The 20,231-nt window shown below is 39.7% G+C and overlaps 1 protein-coding gene across 1 annotated transcript in view; it reads left to right on the top strand.

Moving 5' to 3' along the window:
- The first annotated feature begins 4,665 nt into the window (after positions 1-4,665).
- The window catches only part of ELAPOR2 (endosome-lysosome associated apoptosis and autophagy regulator family member 2), a 188,037-nt gene continuing 172,471 nt past the window's right edge, over positions 4,666-20,231 (top strand). The window contains exon 1 of the mRNA XM_053672815.1: positions 4,666-4,987. Within this exon, the coding sequence (XP_053528790.1) occupies positions 4,802-4,987 (186 nt within the window). The 5' untranslated portion in view covers positions 4,666-4,801. The remainder of the gene's footprint in view (positions 4,988-20,231) is intronic.

The raw sequence follows: 20,231 nt of genomic DNA, 5'->3' as shown, positions 1-20,231 counted from the left end.
ATGAAGTACAAGAGGTGCAAGTGAAGTCTCTTTTATACTCATTCCCATCCTAGGATCCTTTCTTTGACTTTAGGCAATTTCTGTTCTGAAGTTGGTTCTTATCCTTCTGTCCATGTTTTATACTTTTACTATATCGAATGCCTCCATTGTGTATATATTTTGTATCATGATTTTACTGACTTAAATGACAGCAACTTCATAAGAATTTTTCTCTGTCACATACTTTTCATAAAACATTTTTTTGTGTTGGAATAATATACTAGTGAATATCATTATTCACTTAACTGTTTCCCTATTATTAGATATTTAGGTTCATTTATTTTCTCTTACCAAAAATACTGATGAACATTTTTGTCCTTATGTTCTTCTATGCATTTTTGATGAGTTCTTCAGGTAGGAATTGATTGATATCAAAAGATAGAAACTTTTAAAGTAATTCACAGTGACTATAATAATATATGATCATAGAAAAATGAGAAATATCTGTAAAAATGAAAGGATAAACATTGGTATACCACCATGAAAAGATTATTACTGCTGACCCTATGCACTGTTGGTGGGAGTGCAGATTGGTGCACACACTTTGGAAAACAGCATGGAATTTCCTAAAAAACTTAAAAATAAATCTGCCTAATGACAGAACCAGTGAATCCACTTCTGGGAATATATCTAAAGAAACAATTCAAAAGAATATATGCACCCCTATGTTCATTGCAGTCTTAGTTACAGTAGCCAAGATTTGGAAGCATCCCAAGTGCCCATCAGTGGGGGCCATGTGAAAGATGGATGCGCCGTTTATTAAGTGTGCCTGGAGACCAGCCCTAGAAGGTTTCTCAAGAATCCGTGAATCCGATGACTGGCATAACAACAAGACTCTCCCACAGACATTCTTGGTTGTTCTCTATCCCATCTTCTAGGACTTGTAGCCCTAGAAGATGAAGATCTAAAATGGTGGAGTGAATGCTTTCTAAAGAGTTCATGTCCAAAATAAAACTGTATCTGGGGCATTAAAAAAGAAAAAAAAGATCTTTCCTGGCCTGTGTGGGTTAGTTGTTGGAGGGTTGTCCTGTAACTGAAAGCTTGTGGGTTAGATCCCAGTCTGGGCGCAAATGATCCTGGGTCCGGGTACATATGGGAGGCAGAGAAGTGATGCTTCTTTCTCACATCAATGTTTCTCTCCTTCTCTTCCCCTATCCCTTTTTCTAAAAGCAATGAAAAAAAAGTCCTTGTAAGGATTAAAAAAAAAAAAAAGTCTGTGATACATTTACACAACGGAATACTACTTGGCCATAAAAAAGAAAAAATCTTGCCTTTTGCCACAGCATGGGTGGACCTCGAGAGTATGATGGTAAGGGAAATAAGCCAGTCACAGAAAGACAAATGCCTCTTGTATGTGGAATCTAATGAACTAAAGAAACTAGCAAAGTCAACACAGACTCACAGAGATCAGACTGACAGCTGTCAGAGGGGTTGGGGCTGGGTGATTCTTGTACCGAAATTTGCCCTCCTTATTTATTACTTAAATTGGAGTCCTGGAAGTAAAAATTACTGCATTACGGCATAATAATATTAAAGGCTCTTAGTATATATTAAATTGCTCTCCAGAATATGTGTTCTCTTGGGTATAAAACCAACAACATACATTTGTCAAAGTTATCTCTTTGCTAATTTATATAAAGTGTTTTCTGTATCTAATTTTTTTCATTTTGACTGTTAAAAACTGATTTAAGAAATCTGCTTTTGAAGTCATTCAGATTTTTTTCCTCGCCTTTGTGTGTTCAGACAACCTGTAGAAAATTGGAGTTATTTATACCATAGTCTGATTTCAGTTGAAAAATAAAGCAAATCTATGTGTTTAACATCATTTGCATACAGCTACAGCTTTTGCTGATTGTTAACAAGGTGCGATTTAATTTTCAGGGACATTCTGCATAAAATAAAGTGGAAAGTCCAGGACCACTTGGTGACTTCCCACTTTTTAAACCTTCAGGGTAGACCCGCAACTCCAATTCCATCGGGAATTTAAAAATTTTTTAATCTAGGTGCTTTTTTGAAAAATTAGACTTTTAAGGGTAAAGTTATTGATCAGGTAATGACAAGCCATTTGAACAGTCTGCTGTTAGGTTAAAAAACAAGTACAAAAGAATCGTGCAGTTTTTTGGTATGTTTTCTTTGCTCTGTAAGTCTGTTTGATGGTTTTAATTACCTAAGGTCAAGATGTTTTTTCTCAGTAAGACTCTTATGAGAAAATGATTTACTGACAGTGGCAAATTGTCCCACTTGGGAAAACCTCTAATTGTTGTTTAACCTAGGTATATTGTCTAGGATGACCTTTATTTTTACAAGAAAAGAAACTGTTTTCAACCCATTAGCTATGCTGTTAGGACTCATTTAGATGAAAAAGTAATAATAATATAATTTGTCTCAAATCCTAGATGGATTAAAGGATAAAAAATATAAAGAAAATAATGAAATGAGGAGATAGGCATTCATATGATCTTGTGGAAGGACAGGTTCTAAGCATAAAACGAAGGAAGAAATCACAAAAAGAAATGTTGCTATATTTGAGTACATGAAAATGTCAATCTTCTGCAAAGAGAGCTCATCAGAAACAAAATTAAAAAGAAGACTACAAGTTGAGAAAAGTATTTGTGACATAAATGGTAAATAAAGGTATAATAAAGAAAATTGATAAAGATTGTTAACAAATTGATAAAAAAATGGAACGTCAATAGAAAAATGGCCACAGAGTGTCAGTGGAAAATTCACACACACTGACCAGAGAAGAGAACATACAGTCAGTAAATGTGTATGAAAAATTATTCCATGTTACAAATTATAAAAATATATTTAAAACCACTAATAAGATAACATTTCCTTCTACCCCAATGGCAAATGTGTGAAATATTATAATCTAGAATGCCGTGAGATAGTACCATAAATTGTTGATCACAACTGATATAAAATTTTCGGAGGGAATTTATGCAGTATTCATCAAAAACTTTAATACACAGAATATGTACCAAGGGCATTCATTCTAGGATTATTTATAACTTTGAATACTTGGGAAACAATGCCTAATATCCAATAGTAAATTACGTATATCCAAACAGAATATGTTATACAGTTGTTAAAACTGTTTTGTCAGAGACTTTAATGAATTGGAAAAATATTCCTGTGGAAGGAATTCCTGTTGAAGGGAATTACAATTTGTAATCTGATTTTAAAGAAAAAAATAAAAGCAGGTTGCAAATTGCAATCCCAGATTTTCAGTACACAGTCATATAAAAGACCAAGAAGGAAATTTCTCAAGATTATAATATCATTAATAGTGTCATCTCTGGACAGTGGGATCTCTAATTTTTATATTCTTCCTGATAGTCTTGAATGTTCTCCAAAATGTTTATAATAGATGAGCATTACTGTTATCCTCAGAATACACATGAGAGAGAAAGAGTAAAACCTTCACAGGCCCTGGAGGGCTAACTCAATAGATTAGAGCGTCAACATGATACCCTGAGGCTGTGGTCTCATCCCAGGTCAGGGCACATACAAGAAACAACCAACAAACACATACATAAGTGGAAATAAGTGGAACAACAAGAAGATGTCTCTCTCTGTCAAATCAATCAATAAAAAAATTTACAAAACTTTCATGTTTCACGTGGAAATGTTTATTAAAAAGACATTAGAGCTAGTGCCACAGACAAATTCAAGGCAACTTATACTGAGCCTGTGGAGTTAGATTTCTCCAGGGACTCAATTATGAGAAATTTGAGTGTCCCTTTTGACCAACAGGATGACAGCCATTCACAGAATTTTAGACGGAGAAGGGACGCTTCGGATCCTCAACACTGACAAGGCATCATTATGCCCATCTTATTTACCACTTGATGCCCACCAAGCAGGTCAGTATGGTTTTGGATGAAAGAAAAAATGAAGACCACCCCGGTCATTATACATTCGAAGAAACTGCTTCCTCCACAAACAAAAGGGCTTGCTTGCCTAAGGTCGCACATGTTATCCCCATAAAATAACCTCAACAGCAGCAGTAATTATGCTAATACAACTACCAACACATACTACGTCTGCTTGCCAGGCACTCTTCAAGTGCTTTACATACATCAATTTATTTAATCCTCACAACAACCCTATGGGTGAGGTATGGTTATGGTTTTCATCCGCTAGGTGAGAAAACTGAGCCACGAACTGCATATATATATTTCATTCCCCTTTCTTCCTCGCCATTTCATGCAAGCCCTAATCACCTACAAATTCGATCTGAGGCTACCTAGTTTGGATTCTTACGAAGGGATGTTTCTAGGGTGCATCTGTTTGTGTGAGATGCGGGAAGTAGAGAGATTGTGAAGATCCGCCGGAAAACAATGTCTTGCCGTCCTGTGTTTTACTCTGGCTCGTCCCTGGAGCGCCCCTCCTGGTGGGCCTTGGGGACTGGGGATCAGAGACACTACCGGAGACCCCGGCCTCTCTCGTCCCCTGTAGCGTAATGAGGTTCCCGTCCCAGGCGGCTGCTCAGCCCCTTAGGACGCGCTGGGCTGGGCCGCAGCCCGCGCCACCTGCTCCCTGGATCCCGCGTCCCCGCCCCGTGTCCCGCCCCCGCGCCGCGCCCCGCGGTCCCTCCCTCCGGCGTGACGGGAGCACCGGCGCCCGCTGCCCTGGCCGCGAGCGCTGCTGAGCTGTCAGCGAGCCACCGGGCAGGGGGCGAGCGAGTGGCGAGCGGAGCGCGTCTCACCCCGGGAAGCCGCCTTTCCGCCGGCCCGCCGACCTTAGCGGGACGGAGATGCTGCCCCGCGTCCCCGGGCCGGCGTGTCGGAGGGGTCGAGGGCGGCCGCCGGGGGCTCCCCGCAGCGGGCTCTCGCGGTCCTGGAGCTTCGCCTGGCTTTGCTGCTGGGTGCTCGCCGGCTGCCAGGCGGCCTGGGCTGGGGACCTGCCCTCCTCCAGCCGCCCGCTTCCTCCTTGTCAGGAGGTGAGCCGCACCTGGTCCTTCACCTGGAGTTAGCGGGGGAGGGGGAGGAGGGAGTGTAAGACGGGGTTGGGTGGTGCATGTTTATTGCTGTCTGCTGTGGCCTCTTTCCTTCCGGGAGGTCAGTAGTTTTCGTTTGTTCATGGCATGAAGTTGCCCGACCAGGGAAGCTGGCCCACTGGGGGTGTGTGGCTTTACTGTCTTTTGGGTGATGCTTTTCTATTCGCACTCCTGCGTTTTGAGAGCTCTGAAGGACTTTGCTGTGCCCTCTTTGGAGTGTCAGCCTTGAGGACCTGGGACTGAGGGAGATTTCAGCCAGACGAGGAGGCTAGGGAAGCCCTGCCACTGGGATTTGGAGACTGGTCTCTTTACGGCTCTATCAGAGAGCCAGATACTGCCACCGAAGGGCTTCCCGCTCTTCCCCTCCTCCTCTTCCTCCTCCTCCTCCTCCTTCTACTCCCAGGTCTCTACGAACCCCTTCTTCTGACTCCCTTGCACTCAGCTTCCTGATAAGGCCCAGGGGGGTTGCTAAGCCACTATGTGGTGTCATTTGGCATCCTTCTGGCAAAATAATGGATTTGCATTAGGAAGAAAAAAGGAGTGTGTACTTGGGAAAGAGGCGCGTTGGTGATCTAGAAAATCAAAAAAGACAGAATGTGTATGTTCCTTTAGGAGGTAGTCATCACCTGGCTGAAGCACTGCCACTATATATTTTATTGCTTGATATATTGTTGATATACAGCCAAAAAGAATAAATTATGGGTGATGAGATTTTTCTCGTGCTTTTAGGGTAACTGGACTTGGTGTGCCAAAAATTTACAGGGGTGTCTTGGTACTTGTATTGGGTATTTATCTTTCCCTTTAGTGTTCCAGAAAGTGCATCCTCTTAATGAAAATCAATGAGAGGAAGGAAGCAACATTTCTGACCTACTTTGAGTGATTATGTCGCGGAGGATATGAGGAGTGGATACCGTTTTTAGAAAGATTGCTTAGGAATCAGGGTGATGGGTCATTTTCATTTGTGCAGCAGAAGTAGTTTAGCTGATAGTCCCTCTGGGAAGAAAGGCCAGTTCCCTGTTTCTTTGCGTATGATGCTGTCACTTTTGAGTGTTACCCAGGCTTGAATTATAGAATATCTGCATTCTAGACATCGCTTGTCATCCACAGATTCCATCTTCCTCTGCCATTGTTCAAGTCCCAGAACAGACTGAAACGGAGAAGATATCAAAGGCATGTTTGTGAGCACACCGTAGCGTTGAAACTGGGGCAGTCAGGGCAAGATCTCAAGAAACAGCTGTGTTTAATTTTTGAGTTTATTAGTATAATGAGTTGTCTGATCTGTATTTTTCAACTGTACCTGTCACCTGGGAATAATCCATTCTTCCAGGTTTCTGCAGAATGCTGCTGTGTGGATTTCCTCAGATGAGAGAGTGGCAGTAAGACAGTCTTGAAACGCTGCCTTCAGCCCTGCGCCCCAAGATGCAGAACATATTTCTTTTCTAAAGTGAAAAATCTTAAGCTTCTTGAATCTTAATTATTTTTTTAAAGTTTTATTTATTTAGTTTTAAAGAGTGGGAAAGGGAAGGAGAAAGAGAAGGAGAGAAACACTGATGTGTAATTGTCTTTTGTGCACCTCACACTGGGGAACTGGCTGGCAGCCCAGGCATGTGCCCTGACTGGGAATTGAACCAGTGACCTTTCAGTTCATAGGCCAGCAGTCAATCCACTGAGCCACACCAGTCAGGGCAAATTCTTACTAATGAAGAATCCACATGAAGTTAGTGAAAGTCAGCCAGTGGTGGGTAGCGGGGGTGGTACTTTTGGTCACCACAAGTAGGCTGATCCTGTACACATGCTTATCTACACATGTACACCTAGAAAGAATGGAATAAGGTCTGCAACCTAATACAGAAATCTTGCAATTACCGGCAGAGAGATGACAAAAGGTTCAAGAAGGCTGTGTCCATGTAGAAGTAGCATGGGACTCAATCCCTTGAGGTCTCAAGTTTGAATTTCCCTCTGAAAATGGGAATAAATTAAATAAATAGGAGGATTCTACTAAGTCTGTGTGGGGTTGGTTGTGTTTTTAAAAATGATGTTGCACAGATCCATTTATGTTCTTCCTCATGACTGACAAACAGCTGTAAGGTGACTGACTGGGATTAGAGGTTCCTTAGGAACTAGGAGAGGCCAAGTAACCTCTCGGGGGCTGAATCTGCTTCTTGGCATTTGTTCTAACCAGTTGAGCTAATTTATAGGATTGATCATTGTTTTGGAGAAAAGTGAGGAGGGCAGGTGCTTTTTAGGCTTTGAGGTTGAGGGTCTACTTCTGCTTATGTGTAGAAAAGGACTTCCTCTAAGACAGGGGTGTCAAACTCATTTTCACCAGGGGCCACATCGGACTCGTGGTTGCCTTCAAAGAGCCAAATGTAGTTCTAGGACTGTGTAAATGTAACTACCCCTTATCTAGGGGCAAGGAGCTCGGCGAGTAGAAACAAGGTGTTGGGCTGGATAAAACAAAGTGGAGGGATTTGGCCTGTGGGCCTTGTATTTGCCACCTGTACTCTAAGATACAGCAGTGGAAATGTGAACAAAGACAGTGAAAGTAACTGTTTTGTTGCCACTCCTGCCTGTTTATCCCTTTCCACTCTTTAGTAACAGAAAAGGAGGTGAATGCCACAGTGTACCATGTGGTTGCAGGGAGAGTGAGAACAGTTAAAGTGAGGGGGTTTGAGGCTGAGAAATAAAGCCAAGTAAACAATATGAGAATGGTGAAGTGGACTATGGAAAAACCTGCAGGTAATTCTAAACCTCATCCCCCCCCACCCCCCCACCCCCTCTTCGAGGGGTAGTTTGAGCCTCTCTTCGCGTATCAGTGTTTTTAGAAAAGTGGTCATGGCTAACGAAGTTATATAGACTCTCATTTTCCTTGCCTGGTTTTAGAGAAAAGCAATGAAAGGAAAAGGATGAGAAGCACAGAAAATTGGCCTGGGAGTAATCTAGTTATGATTGCCTGCGTTCAGAAAAAATACCTTTCAAGGAGACAACTGGGTTATGGGTAAAGTTTCACTTAGATTTTTGCAGAGGATTGGACTCTGGGGTAAAATTTGTAAGATGCAACTTCCTTTGTCACAGTCATTGGATTATGGGATTGGAAAGGGGAGAAAAATGATGACTTTGGAGTGCTCAGCCAGGTGAGATCAGCAGGATAAATGCACCAGCCAGCACAGGAAGGCTGTCGTTTGGGAGACAAACAAAAGTCAATCTGGTGCCAGCAGTTCAAGGACAGCAATAGGGTGCGACTTTGGTAGATGGTGTTTAAAGAAAAATTAATATGATGGCTGGACATCAGAAAGTACAGAATTCATATTCTTCAGGCTTTTAAAAAGATGGATGGCTTTTAAAGGTTAAGTATCATTAGGGTTTCTTAGTGTTTGTTTTTCATTTGTAAAATGATAGTAATAAAGACTGACCTGCTTATTTTTATTGTGTGGGTGAGATAAGATTAATATAAATTAAAGAAAAAATATATAAACTTGATACTTGATTATTGCTAGATGAGTAGACCTAGATCCTGATATTTCAGGGAGGGTCCAGTGAGAGACTTCAGAGGGCCAGAGGATGGCTGATCCCAGCACTGAATGGAATGGAATTTTTGACTCTGAGTAGTAGGACTTAAAGCAGCTGCCTGAGGAAAAAATGATATAGGCCAACAGGGAATTTGGAGTGGAGTAAGGCATTAGAAGGTAAAGTGCAAGAGAGTAAAAAGAACAGAACCAAGTGGGTTCTGTGTGCATTATTTAAATCTAGAAAATTGAATCACAAAATAACTCGAGTCTTAGTTCATTGCTATAAAATCCTACATAATGTGATCCCACTGGTCTCTCTGAATCTTGATTGAATGAAGAGTTTTTGGCAACAGTGTTTACTACACACATTTATTGAGCTTATACTTTGTGCCAGGTGAAATGTCAGCTGGTGTGAAATTACAAATTAAAAAAAGAAAATTTAATTGGGTAGGGAACAGACAGACAATGTAAACAAACAATTACAATGAAGTGGTTTGGGGTCATGAGAGAAGAAAGGGGCAGTCATATCTAGTGGGGAGCATCAGAAAAAGTCCTGTGAAAGAAGTGAGTGAGACCTGAAAGATGAGTAGGAATTTGCCAAGCAGACAAAGGTCAGTTGTGAGTATGGGCTAGTTTGGGGAGAGGACCTTTCTGGTGGAGAGCACATTGAAAAAGGGCAGAAAGACAAAACAACATTGCAATTTGTTATAACTGGAGTACAATGTGCTGTCAGGAGCTTAATGAGAAAGGAGTCTGAGAAGAAGACAGAAGCCTGAATATAAGGGACCGTATATAATGCTAGGAAGCTGGCCTTCATTTGCTAGGTGATGGGGGAGAAATAGAAGGATTTTAAAAATTAGAATAAAATATGCTTTAATTTGGCAACAATATAGAGGCCTTGTTAGAGGGGTGGGAAGTAAAATTGCTAGGAGCAATTGTAATAGTTCAGCGAAAGGATGACGAGTAGCAATGAAGATGGAAAAGAGGGCAAGATGTTAGACAGAGCTGAGAGTAAATGGATGTGGAGAGTGAGGGATGAAAGGTTCTGGCCTGAGTAGAGGATGGTGCCTCTAACCTCCTTGGGGAGGAATGTGAGGAAGAGGAGAGGAGGAATTTGCTTCTGGCGAGGCTCACTTGCAGAGGCTTGTTCAGTAGGCAGTTGGGGCTCAGGCCCTCTTGTTCAGGGGCATGGTCTGGTTTGGTGTGAAGATGTGGGAAGCACTTGAATGAAAAGCATGGTTGAAACTGCTAGACTGGGTGAGATCATTCAGGAGGTGAGAGCAAAGAGGACCAAAGTTAGGACTTGGGTTTTACCAATATTATGGGGGCCGGAAATGGAGGAGTCCTCAAAGACATGTGAATAATGGCTAGTATAAGGGAAATGGGACAGTACAGAGTTATAAAGAAAGGGAGAAACACCTTTGAAGAAGAAAGGGGTGGTTGCCATTTCAATTGCCTAAAGAAATTCAAATCAGTTGAGGACCGAAAGGGAAAATTGAACTTGACAGTCAATGCACTGGTGCTCCATGCCCGAGCGGCCCTGTGGTGTGTTGGAGGTGGGTTGCATATTAACTGGAGGTGAGGCAGTGGTGATAGAATAGACTTGCATTCTCTAGCCTTCCTAGATTTGCTAAGAAATTGGGTCTTCCAAGTCCACCTAAATCAGAGGATGTGTACATGGCCTTACTGTGTTTCAGGCTTCGGTGGGAAGAATCGAGAAATATCCTATTTGCAGGAAGTCTCTGAAGGTCATGGGCCAGGAGTGAGGGTGTCCGAGATTCTAAAGCCACACTGTTGCTGAAGGAGTTAGAACTCCATTTCTGTTTCTGTTTTCAAGAAGTTAACAAAATTAATCTTGCCTGCTCTGCCTGTGGATGTGAATTTTCCATTTCAAGTTTTTATGCTCAGAACCATTTCTCATGTTTGAGGCAAATGTGAGCAAGTATTCACACCATCAATATTTACAATGTAAAACCAAGAGTTGACAGACCTGGAAGTGTCATATTTTAGCACAAGGGCTAGAAATAACAGAGCATAGTGTAGAGTGGCACGTTTTCCTATCATAGTAAATTCCTCAGCAGTGTCTTGGAGCTTACAATTCTTTATGGTCAGAAAACACCAGTCAAATTTTGGTTGCCTTTTGCTTCCACCTGAGGAAACCATGGATAATTCTTGTCCTTTTTGTCTTTCCTAATCTAAGTTACATCTAATATTTTAACATTAAACCATGTTTATTGTGTACTTATGGTACATAGTAGAAGTAAAATGATGAACAAAACATATGGCCCCTGCCCACATTGAGCTTTATAATCTCCTGGGAGCAGAATCAATACAATGTCATATGCCGTGCAGTTACATTTGCCATAAGTGCTATGACACAAAATGACTGTGCAGTGGGAGTGCATAGCTTTTCTATTCCAGGGTGAGGGGTGGGGGTGGCGATCCTGAGGAAAAGATGTTTAAGCTAAGACCCAAAGCATGAGCAGGAGTTTCTTGGTTGGAAGTCATAGGTGGTGGTGATAGCCCATCTCTGAGAGAGGAAGCCTCCTGGCTTATATCCATTCTGGACCCTCCCAAAACCCTTCCTGGAGTATTACAGACTAACCAATTTTCTCTTCTCTGGATTCTGGTCTCAGCCCGTTGTTTGCTTTTGGGCATACAGAGACTATCTCACAGATGTCCTGTGCACACAGGACAAGCCTTATGCACATTGAAGTTGCCGTGAGGATCAAGCTGATGCATTTGAAAATACTTTGTAAATTTAATGCACTGCCAGTTATTACTTATTATTCTTGCATAAATTAAGGGCAGTGTTTCTGAGGGTATGGATTGAAGTGTGAAATGACTGGGAGGTGGATAGGAAAATTTGTTTACTTATAAAAATATTTTAAAATATATTTTATTGATTATGCAATTACAGTTGTCCTATTTGCCCCCTTCATTCCCCTCCAAAAAAAATGACCAAACAGAAAAATATGAAGAAACAAGAATTCAAAAAAAGATTTTATAAAGTATTTTCTAATTATGGAAGTTGCACATTTTGAAACTTTTAGAAAATAAAGTATAAAAAATCAGCTCTCATTCTTCTACTTAGTAATATTCAATATTAATATTTTAGCACATTTGCTACCTATATATATATTTTTTCCTTTTTGAAAACCAAAGGTGAGCATTGTGCTCTGCACAAGAAAACCAAGCTATGGGGGCCCATAAACATTAGAATCCATCCATTGCTCAGTGTGCCCAGCCAGCCCCCCTGGCACAGGTGCAGCGGGGGCACCATTATCTAAGTCACACAAAGGTGCCACCTACTAAACGTGCACACCTGAAGTGCATGATCTTCTCAGTGAGGGCAGGAATTTCATCATCTTATTCAGCAAAAGTGATTCAATATCTTTGTTTAAGGCACATGAGGGGCTTTAAAAATGAATAAGATGTAGGTCCTCCTCTCTGGGAGCATGGATCACTACCTTAAAAATACTGTAGAGAAGAGTGGTTGGCTTCTACTTTTTCAATTATAAAAAGGGATTGATCTTTATAAGGCATTTAATCCTAATTGATATATTCACTCAATAGTACCAGATTAAAGACTCCGGCATAAAAACACAGTGAGCAGACCATATTGAAGTTTATTGTCAGCTCAGTTTACAGCTCTGGAGTTCAAGATACCATTTATTACTTTTTCAAAGCTTCACTTTTATAGGCTCTTTCCTCTAGGTCAGTGATTCTCAAAGTGTGACCCTAGGACTAGCAGTGTCAACATTACCTTGTTAGAGATACAAATTCTTGGGTCCTGACACACTCTGCTAAGTCAGAAACCCAGGGGTTGAGACCCAAAGACCTGCGTTATAACCAGCTCTCTAGGGATTATGGTGTACCCTGAAGTTGGAGATATGGATAGAAAATGAGGAACACAGTTTAGTTGTCAAAATCCAGGGACCTGTTTCATTGCTAAAATTCCTTCAGCTGTAACCCTTGCTTACTTCCTGCTTCTGCAGGGTACCCTAGAAACTACTGAAATACACCAAACGGAGTGTGAGCTTCTCTCATTACCATGAAATGCACCAGCAAGCATTTCCCAGTTATCGTCCATACTCCAGACCCTCGACAAGATGCTCGGGGCAGGACATGACGCAGAACCTTGTTATCCCTTTCTGTTAACAATAACTATTGTTATCCCTTTTCTGAAAGAGTATTTCAGAATACTGTTATCCTGAAAGAAGAGCCAAGCATGGAGATTAAACACCTCTCTCTGAGATAGACAATAGAATAGAAAAACGTACTAATATTAAGAGGTAATGGGTTCTAGCCAGCATGTCTCAGTTGGTTGGAGTGTCGTCCCTTAACTGAGAGGTTGCCAGTTCAGTTTCCCATCAGGGCACGTGCCCAGGCTGTGGACTCAGTCCCTGGTTGGGGTGCTTGCAGGAGGCAGCCTATTGGTGTTTCTCACATCTCTCTCTCTCTCTCTCAGTAAAACTTTTTTAAAGAAAGGGGTCATGATAAAATGGTAAAAACATGGTGATAATGATAGCATAAGCCTTCTTGGTAAATGTTTTCTGATGTTTATTACTTATGGGGAAGGAGGGTTGTTTACATTTTGCTGCAACTGCAGAACATCTTGTTGTAGTGGAAGTAGCATTGAAGATAATCAAAGCACGTATTCAAATCTGAGCCCTGCCACTGGTTTGTGTGACCTTGAGCAGATCAACCTCTTTGAGTCTTTCAATGTCTGCTTATGCACATTGGAGTTGCTGTGAGTATCAAGCTGATGCATTTGAAAATACTTTGTAAATTTCAATGCACTGCCAGTTATTACTTATTATTCTTGCATAAATTAAGGGCAGTGTTTCTGAGGGTATGGATTGAAGTGTGAAATGACTGGGAGGTGGATAGGAAAATTTGTTTACTTATAAAAATATTTTTAAAATATATTTTATTGATTATGCCATTACAGTTGTCCTATTCCCCCCTTCATTTCCCTCCAAAAAAATGACCAAACAGAAAAATATGAAGAAACAAGAATTCAAAAAAAGATTTTATAAAGTATTTTCTAATTATGGAAGTTGCACATTTTGAAACTTTTAGAAAATAAAGTATAAAAAATCAGCTCTCATTCTTCTACTTAGTAATATTCAATATTAATGTTTTAGCACATTTGCTACCTATATATATATTTTTTCCTTTTTGAAAACCAAACATGAGTTCATCTTGTATGTAGAACTTACAATTTTTCCTCTCTTGTAAGCACTTCCCAATGATATTAATATTTCTTCACAAAAACTTTTGTAAAATTTATAAAATATTTTAATATTTCATACATTGCAAAATATAGCATCATTTGAATGTATGCCAGTGTTGAGTTAAGAGCCATTTTCTTCACCTGCAATGAAAATGCTCTTTTCTACGTGGAATCCAGCTGTCATTCCTCATCTTTACCTGCCTGATTAGAAACACTGGATCCAGTTGATTGCCCATCACCACTGGAACTTTCCACTTGGCTTCAAGCCTACCACACTGTCACAATCTTTTTCTTAGACCACTGTGATCCTTCTCAGTCTTTGCCAGTTAGTTCTTCATCATCTCCCTGACTTCTTTACATGGGGCATTCCAGGCCTTACTCCTTGGCTCTAATCTTTTCTGTCATCTTCACATTCATGGTGCTGTTGTCCTATCTCTTGGCTTTAAATACCATCTCTGTGGACAGCTCTCAACCTTACATCTCCTGGCCTACACTGAAAATAATAATAAGTTGTTACTATGTTGATGGTGGAAAATGCTGTCTCATTAGTATCATTTACATTTCTTTAATGACTACAGAGGGTCAGTATTTTTTATGTCACTTAACTTTTCATATTTCACTTTTCACAAAATTTTCTGTTTAGGTGTTTTCACTTACTGTTTTCTTCATATATAGGAGCTCTTCACATAGTATGGATAACATATACACACTGAGAATATGTTTCCATAGATTTTTTCCTGTTTACATGTTTTGAGACAATATCCAGAGAAAAAAATTAATTAGGCCATAATAATATATATGGAATTACTTTTCTTAGCATATCAAAAAAGGAAAAATTTTTAATTAAAAAAAACTGATATGTGGTACGTAGTAGTTTATTAAATCCCTACCCTATATCAAGTCTTTTATGTGTTTGGCTGAGAAAAATACTGAAGCAACTGCAAAGCAAGCAAGAATTCTTAGGCTTGGATTGACAGTTCTTGTTCTAACAATATGTTTTTTGAAATTTCAAGACAGTCCTACTTAATTCATTACTGGTCACTTCTTTTTCTGTGGCCATTCATATGTATGTTTATTTATTCATCTAGCATTTAATGAGTTCATATCATGTATTTCTCTTATAGGAAAATGAATAATAAGTCCATGATTTTAGTGCAGATAGGTTAAGTGCTATGTTGGAGTTATATGCAGGGTTATATAGAAGCAAAGAGAAAGGCCAATTAAATCAGACTAATTGAGCCTAGGTCTCAAAGAAAGTGCTTTTTGAGCTGGGTTTTGAAATATTCCTAGAAGTGCTTTATTGGATGCACAGCGGCCAGCATACATCAGTGAAAGAAAATAGGTTGTATAACTGCCTACAAATTAAGTCATATGTCAACCTCAAGGGCTAGAGTAAAGGCACATGGGTAGGAGTAGCAAGAGATGACTAGATGATGAAGAAGGCCGAGATTGAGAGTATTGTAGGAAAGCTTTGGGGAGCCACTGATACCAGATTAGAGACATTATTCTGTTAGTGAGTGGAGGAAGATGAAAGGGGGGATCATATTGGGTGCAGCAGGATCAGTTAGGAGACTCTTTCCTCTTTGTTGGGGAGAAAAATAAAGAGCTAAGCAAATGCCTGAATGGTGGGGAAGGTTAGAAGATGGATTTGACAGCTGAATGATAAATTTCAGTCTACAATGACTTCTGGATTTTTTACCCTGAACTACTGGGTAGATGTTCTGCCTTTCACTGAGATTGAAAATTTAGGAGGAGGAGGAAGAGGTGGCTGGAAGAAAGAGGATGAGTTCATTATTGGCATCCTAAGTTTATAGTGCCCAAGGGACATCCAGACAGCACTCTCCTGGAGACAGTTGGATGTATGGGAGTGTAACCAAGGCAACTTGGGGGCTATGAGCACATAAAAGGTAATTGAAGCCATTGGTGTTGATGAAGTCACTGAGGCTCTGAGCTCACAGCAAGAGTAGTGTATTGAGGAGAGGGCTCAGGGAAACACCAGCATTTAAGAAACAAGCAGAGCAAGAAGTGATTGAGGATGAAACTGAACGGGCACAGCAGGGAGAGTGACAGCACAGACACCGGCTGAGGGTTGAAGGGTAGGTTTCCAGTCATTCTGGAGTATGACACAGACATGTGATTCATGATGTTCAGTAAGGCATTTGAAATGCCTTGTCTTTGTGGACAAGATGCAGAAGTATATGTTGAGTTATGGTGTATATAACTAGGCAGGTTATTGGCTATTTGAACACACATACACTCATGTTATTAATTTAAAGAATTGGTGCTGAACTGAAGGAAGGTCTCCATGGTAATACCTTTGGTCTTAGTATCTAATCTCTGTCCTGTTACTGTTTTAATCAATGCTTTGGTTCGAGAAGGCTCAATCAAATTCTGTAAAGTCAGAAAGCTGGGCAAGATGCCTAATGAGATGGAAAGCAGAGTTGAGATCCAAATGATGTTCAAAGGCTAGATAATAGGCAAAAGTAATTGTTTTAAATATAGACTGTCCTTTTTGGTTCTGAAATTTAGATATTTAACCCCAGGATGAGGAAATCTTGCTTAAAAGTACTTTTGAAGTCACAGACGAAATGGGGCTACTAAAAGCAATGATGGGGCGAGGTGATGTCTTAGGCTCTATTAATATGAGCAGAGTGCTTGGCTCATAGAACGTAGACATTAAACTTAGGTCATTAACTTAGGTGCAGTATTTGAAGATGGACATTGAAACGGAGATATTGGCTTGAGGTGTGAATTAGGAAGATGAATTATTGGAAAAGTATATTAGAATAATTGAAGAATGATCAAATGAATACAGATGTTTAGCTCAGAAAAGACTTAAGGGGGGCATGATAGTGAGCTTCGAATACATTCGGTGTAGTCATATGTGAGAGTCATTGGTATAACACTCATTTAGAGAATAAGGTTAGGATTGTGGGCAATAGAAGAATGTAGAATTTAGTTCATCCAAGGTGTTTTATATCTGTAGAGTCATGTGCTGCTTCTCTGAATGCTGAATCATAGGGTTTCTGTTTTGGGCAAACTGCTGGCCTGGGTCATATCTGTTGGGCACCATGGGTTCTGGCTTACTGCACTCTGTATTACTAGGGTGGATTTAAGAGGCTGTTCAGTGTGTGTGTGTGTGTGTGTGTGCACGTGTGTGCATGTGCATTCCTGCTATAACAGGTGAGAAGATAAATCTTTATCTTTGTTGCTTTAGTTTTAAGATACACTCTTTTTTTAAAAAATATTTTATTTATTTATCTTTAGAGAGGAAGGGAAGGAGAGAAGGAGAGAAATATCAATGTATGGTTGCCTCTCATGAGTCCACTGCTGGGAACAGGCCTGCAACCTAGGCATGTGCCCTGACTGGGAATTGAACCACAATTGTGTGATTCCCAGGCCCGCACTCAATCCACTGAGCTACACCAGCCAGGGCTTAAGATACATTCTTAATCTATTATCCTTGGCACTGTATTTTAAGATTTCTACCATGTAAACATAAAACATAGCCCTTTGGTGTTTAATCTAACACTCTAAAATGAGAGTGGAAAAACTTGGCTATTGGAAATGTAAGTTTAACTCAGACTTCTATTTATAATTCTTGGGCATATCAATAACGCATATTGGGAAATAACATGAACCAAAATAACAGTAGATGCATAAACAAAATGGATTTGGGTATGCCAAGGAAGTGCTTCCCTATCTAAAGAGCAGATAAATATTAACATCCTTTTCTCTAATTTTTTTATGGTTTCAGATCTTACATTGTACCTTTTTAAAATTGAAAGCAAAAGGTGTGCATTCTAGAAATGTGAAGCAGTAAGAACAACCATGATCCCACCAAGTGAGCACAGCACTCAACATCTTTGCCTTCATTCGTAGGAATAGTGAATAAAAAGAACAATAGCTTAGGTATAATTGTAAGGCATTTCATGTGTTAACCCATCCGCAGACTCTACTGAGCTTGGTCCTAATACTTCCAGATGGTGAAGGAACTGTGAGTCCAGCTGCTGCCCCTGAGTCCCCAGTTTTAACTATCAGGGTAAACCGCCTCTGTCACATACATCAAATATCTCTGCATGTACTTCATTATGGATGTACAAGTATGGATATATATGGATATATAAAATGGGAGCATTACTTAGGTACAGTTTGGTAATCTGCTTTTTTGGCATTTAACAATATGCTGTGAACTTACTCCCACATTTTGATTAATCTAAGGTGTTATTCAGTGCTTGATGTAAGGTAAGCCTTTGACCTTACCTTGCATTTTCCGAATAGCCAGTTTTCAAAAATAGTGTTTTGAACAATCCATAACTCATCCTTTCTCCACTGATTTGTTTTCTCTGCCATATATACATAGTATATATGGCATAGAAAATGATATATAGTATATATGAGATATAGTCTATTGTTTCATGTCTAATATACAGCATATATTAGATATGTACATGTAATATACACATGCATCATACACAATATATAATGTATGTATACACACAGTGCACAATATAACTATATACCACACATGATATATGTATATGTAACATATAACATTACACACATTACATATATGTAACACATAATAGATGCACACAAATATTGATTTGATTTATTTTGGGGCCACTTTCTAAGCTATGATTAGTACCAAAATTGCACAGTTTTATAATATGATTTTACATGATACTTGTTTTCTTTCATTCCAAGATTTCTCAGCTCTTCTTATTCCATTTAGTCTTCCAGTTCAACTTTAGAAAAGTTAAAAAAAAAATGTCACAGGAAATTTTCTCCTGGATTCTGTTAAATCTCTTTATTTATTTGGAAAAAATTCATCTTTAGGCATCATCTTCACATCTGAAGACGTAGTCTGCTTCAGTGTTGAAGCATCTGTATTTCTCACTTGTACAGTTTTTTGTATTACTAAGTATTTTTTGTTACTATTTTCTGCAACAGTTTCCCCTTACCATTTTATCTTTTTTTAAAATTAATTTTATTTAGTTATTTTTTAAATACAGTTTTTTGTCTATTTTTCCCATCCCAGCCTCCCCCGCCCCTTGCTCCCCCATTTTATCTTTTAATTGAGCTTTCCCTGGTATGTTGAAAAGCCATTGGTTTTGGAAATTAATTTTATATCTAGTTTCTTCCAGAGTGGTCTTATTAATTCTTTGATTTTCTTGATAACTGGTATCATTTATTGTGTAATTAAATGCATAAAACACTTTACTTATATTAATAGCAATTCTTACAGCAATCCATACCTCTGCTTTTAGAGTTGAGGAAACTGAAGCTCTAAGGCAATTAATAACTTGCAAAAGATGATAAAGCTAGTGAGCCACAGGCCAGGATATATTTGTCTCAAGAGACCTCACTTTCCACTGCACCCCACAGCCTCACACTCAGCAAGCACAGAACTGTTCTCTACTGACAGCTCTCTACCACTGCTTCTAAGAGGCTATGCATTAAATCTTATTAAGTTCAGCCAGCAGCTACTTATCATTTTTTTCTCCTGTCCATCATTTTAAAATTATTCCTTTTTCTCAAGATAGTAACTCCTTTCTTATGTGTTCCAGGAACCTATCATCTCCTCCAAGGTCGATGTTAGTGTTCCACGTGTTTTTACAAGGAGGCCTCTTTGTACTGCTCTATTTTACGCACACATGTATACACGGATGGCCCCTTATTGGTCCCCTTCTCTTGAGGATGTGGTATCTGCAGAGTGCCTAGTCAAGTTTCTGTCGTCTGGCAAACTTTCTTCCCATGCTATGCCAATCAGCCGGGGGGCATCTCCCTCTCTTTACTAGATCTCGATTAGGAGAATTTCTTAGAAGAAGAATTTGTTTTAGAATTTTAAAAAAGCAGAGCTGTCTGTGTTTCTCCATGGTAAGAGGCACATGCCAGGAACCTAACCTAGGGCATATTCTGCCTGCATTTTTACCTGTACAAATCTGGGAATAAAGGAAGAGACGAAGAGGTAAGCGGGTGTGAGGGGTGCTAGTCTGATGACATCTTAAACCAGAAGCCTGTAAAACTTCAAAATTAAAGGCCAAACCCTGTACTGAAAAAACAGCGTGGTATACAAACGACAGTACTGAATACAAGTTGATGTCCTGTAGTTCTATCATTTTACCACCATTATTTTATTATTTATTTAAAATGTTTTGATACCCTCATCTGATGGCATTTTTTTATTTGAGGTATACAAGTTGGTTAGTTTTAACATATTGTATACACCCATGAAACAAGACAGTCCTTTCCAATATCCCTGAAAGTTTCTTGCTTCCTGTTGTAGTCCAACCCTTCCTTCACCCTGTGCCCAGGCAGTCACGGATCTGTCTTCTCTCACTATAGATTCAATTGCACTTTCTAAAATTTTATATACAGATGGAATCATGACTTGTACTCTTTTGGGGGGTGGGCGGCTGGCTTTTTTCAGTTAGCA

This window comes from Artibeus jamaicensis, unplaced genomic scaffold, assembly GCF_021234435.1.
Source record: "Artibeus jamaicensis isolate MK-2021 breed Jamaican fruit bat unplaced genomic scaffold, CSHL_Jam_final contig_787, whole genome shotgun sequence".
Taxonomy (NCBI): domain Eukaryota; kingdom Metazoa; phylum Chordata; class Mammalia; order Chiroptera; family Phyllostomidae; genus Artibeus; species Artibeus jamaicensis.
Note: the sequence above shows the minus strand (reverse complement) of the source record. Positions and strands in the feature narration are given on the sequence as shown.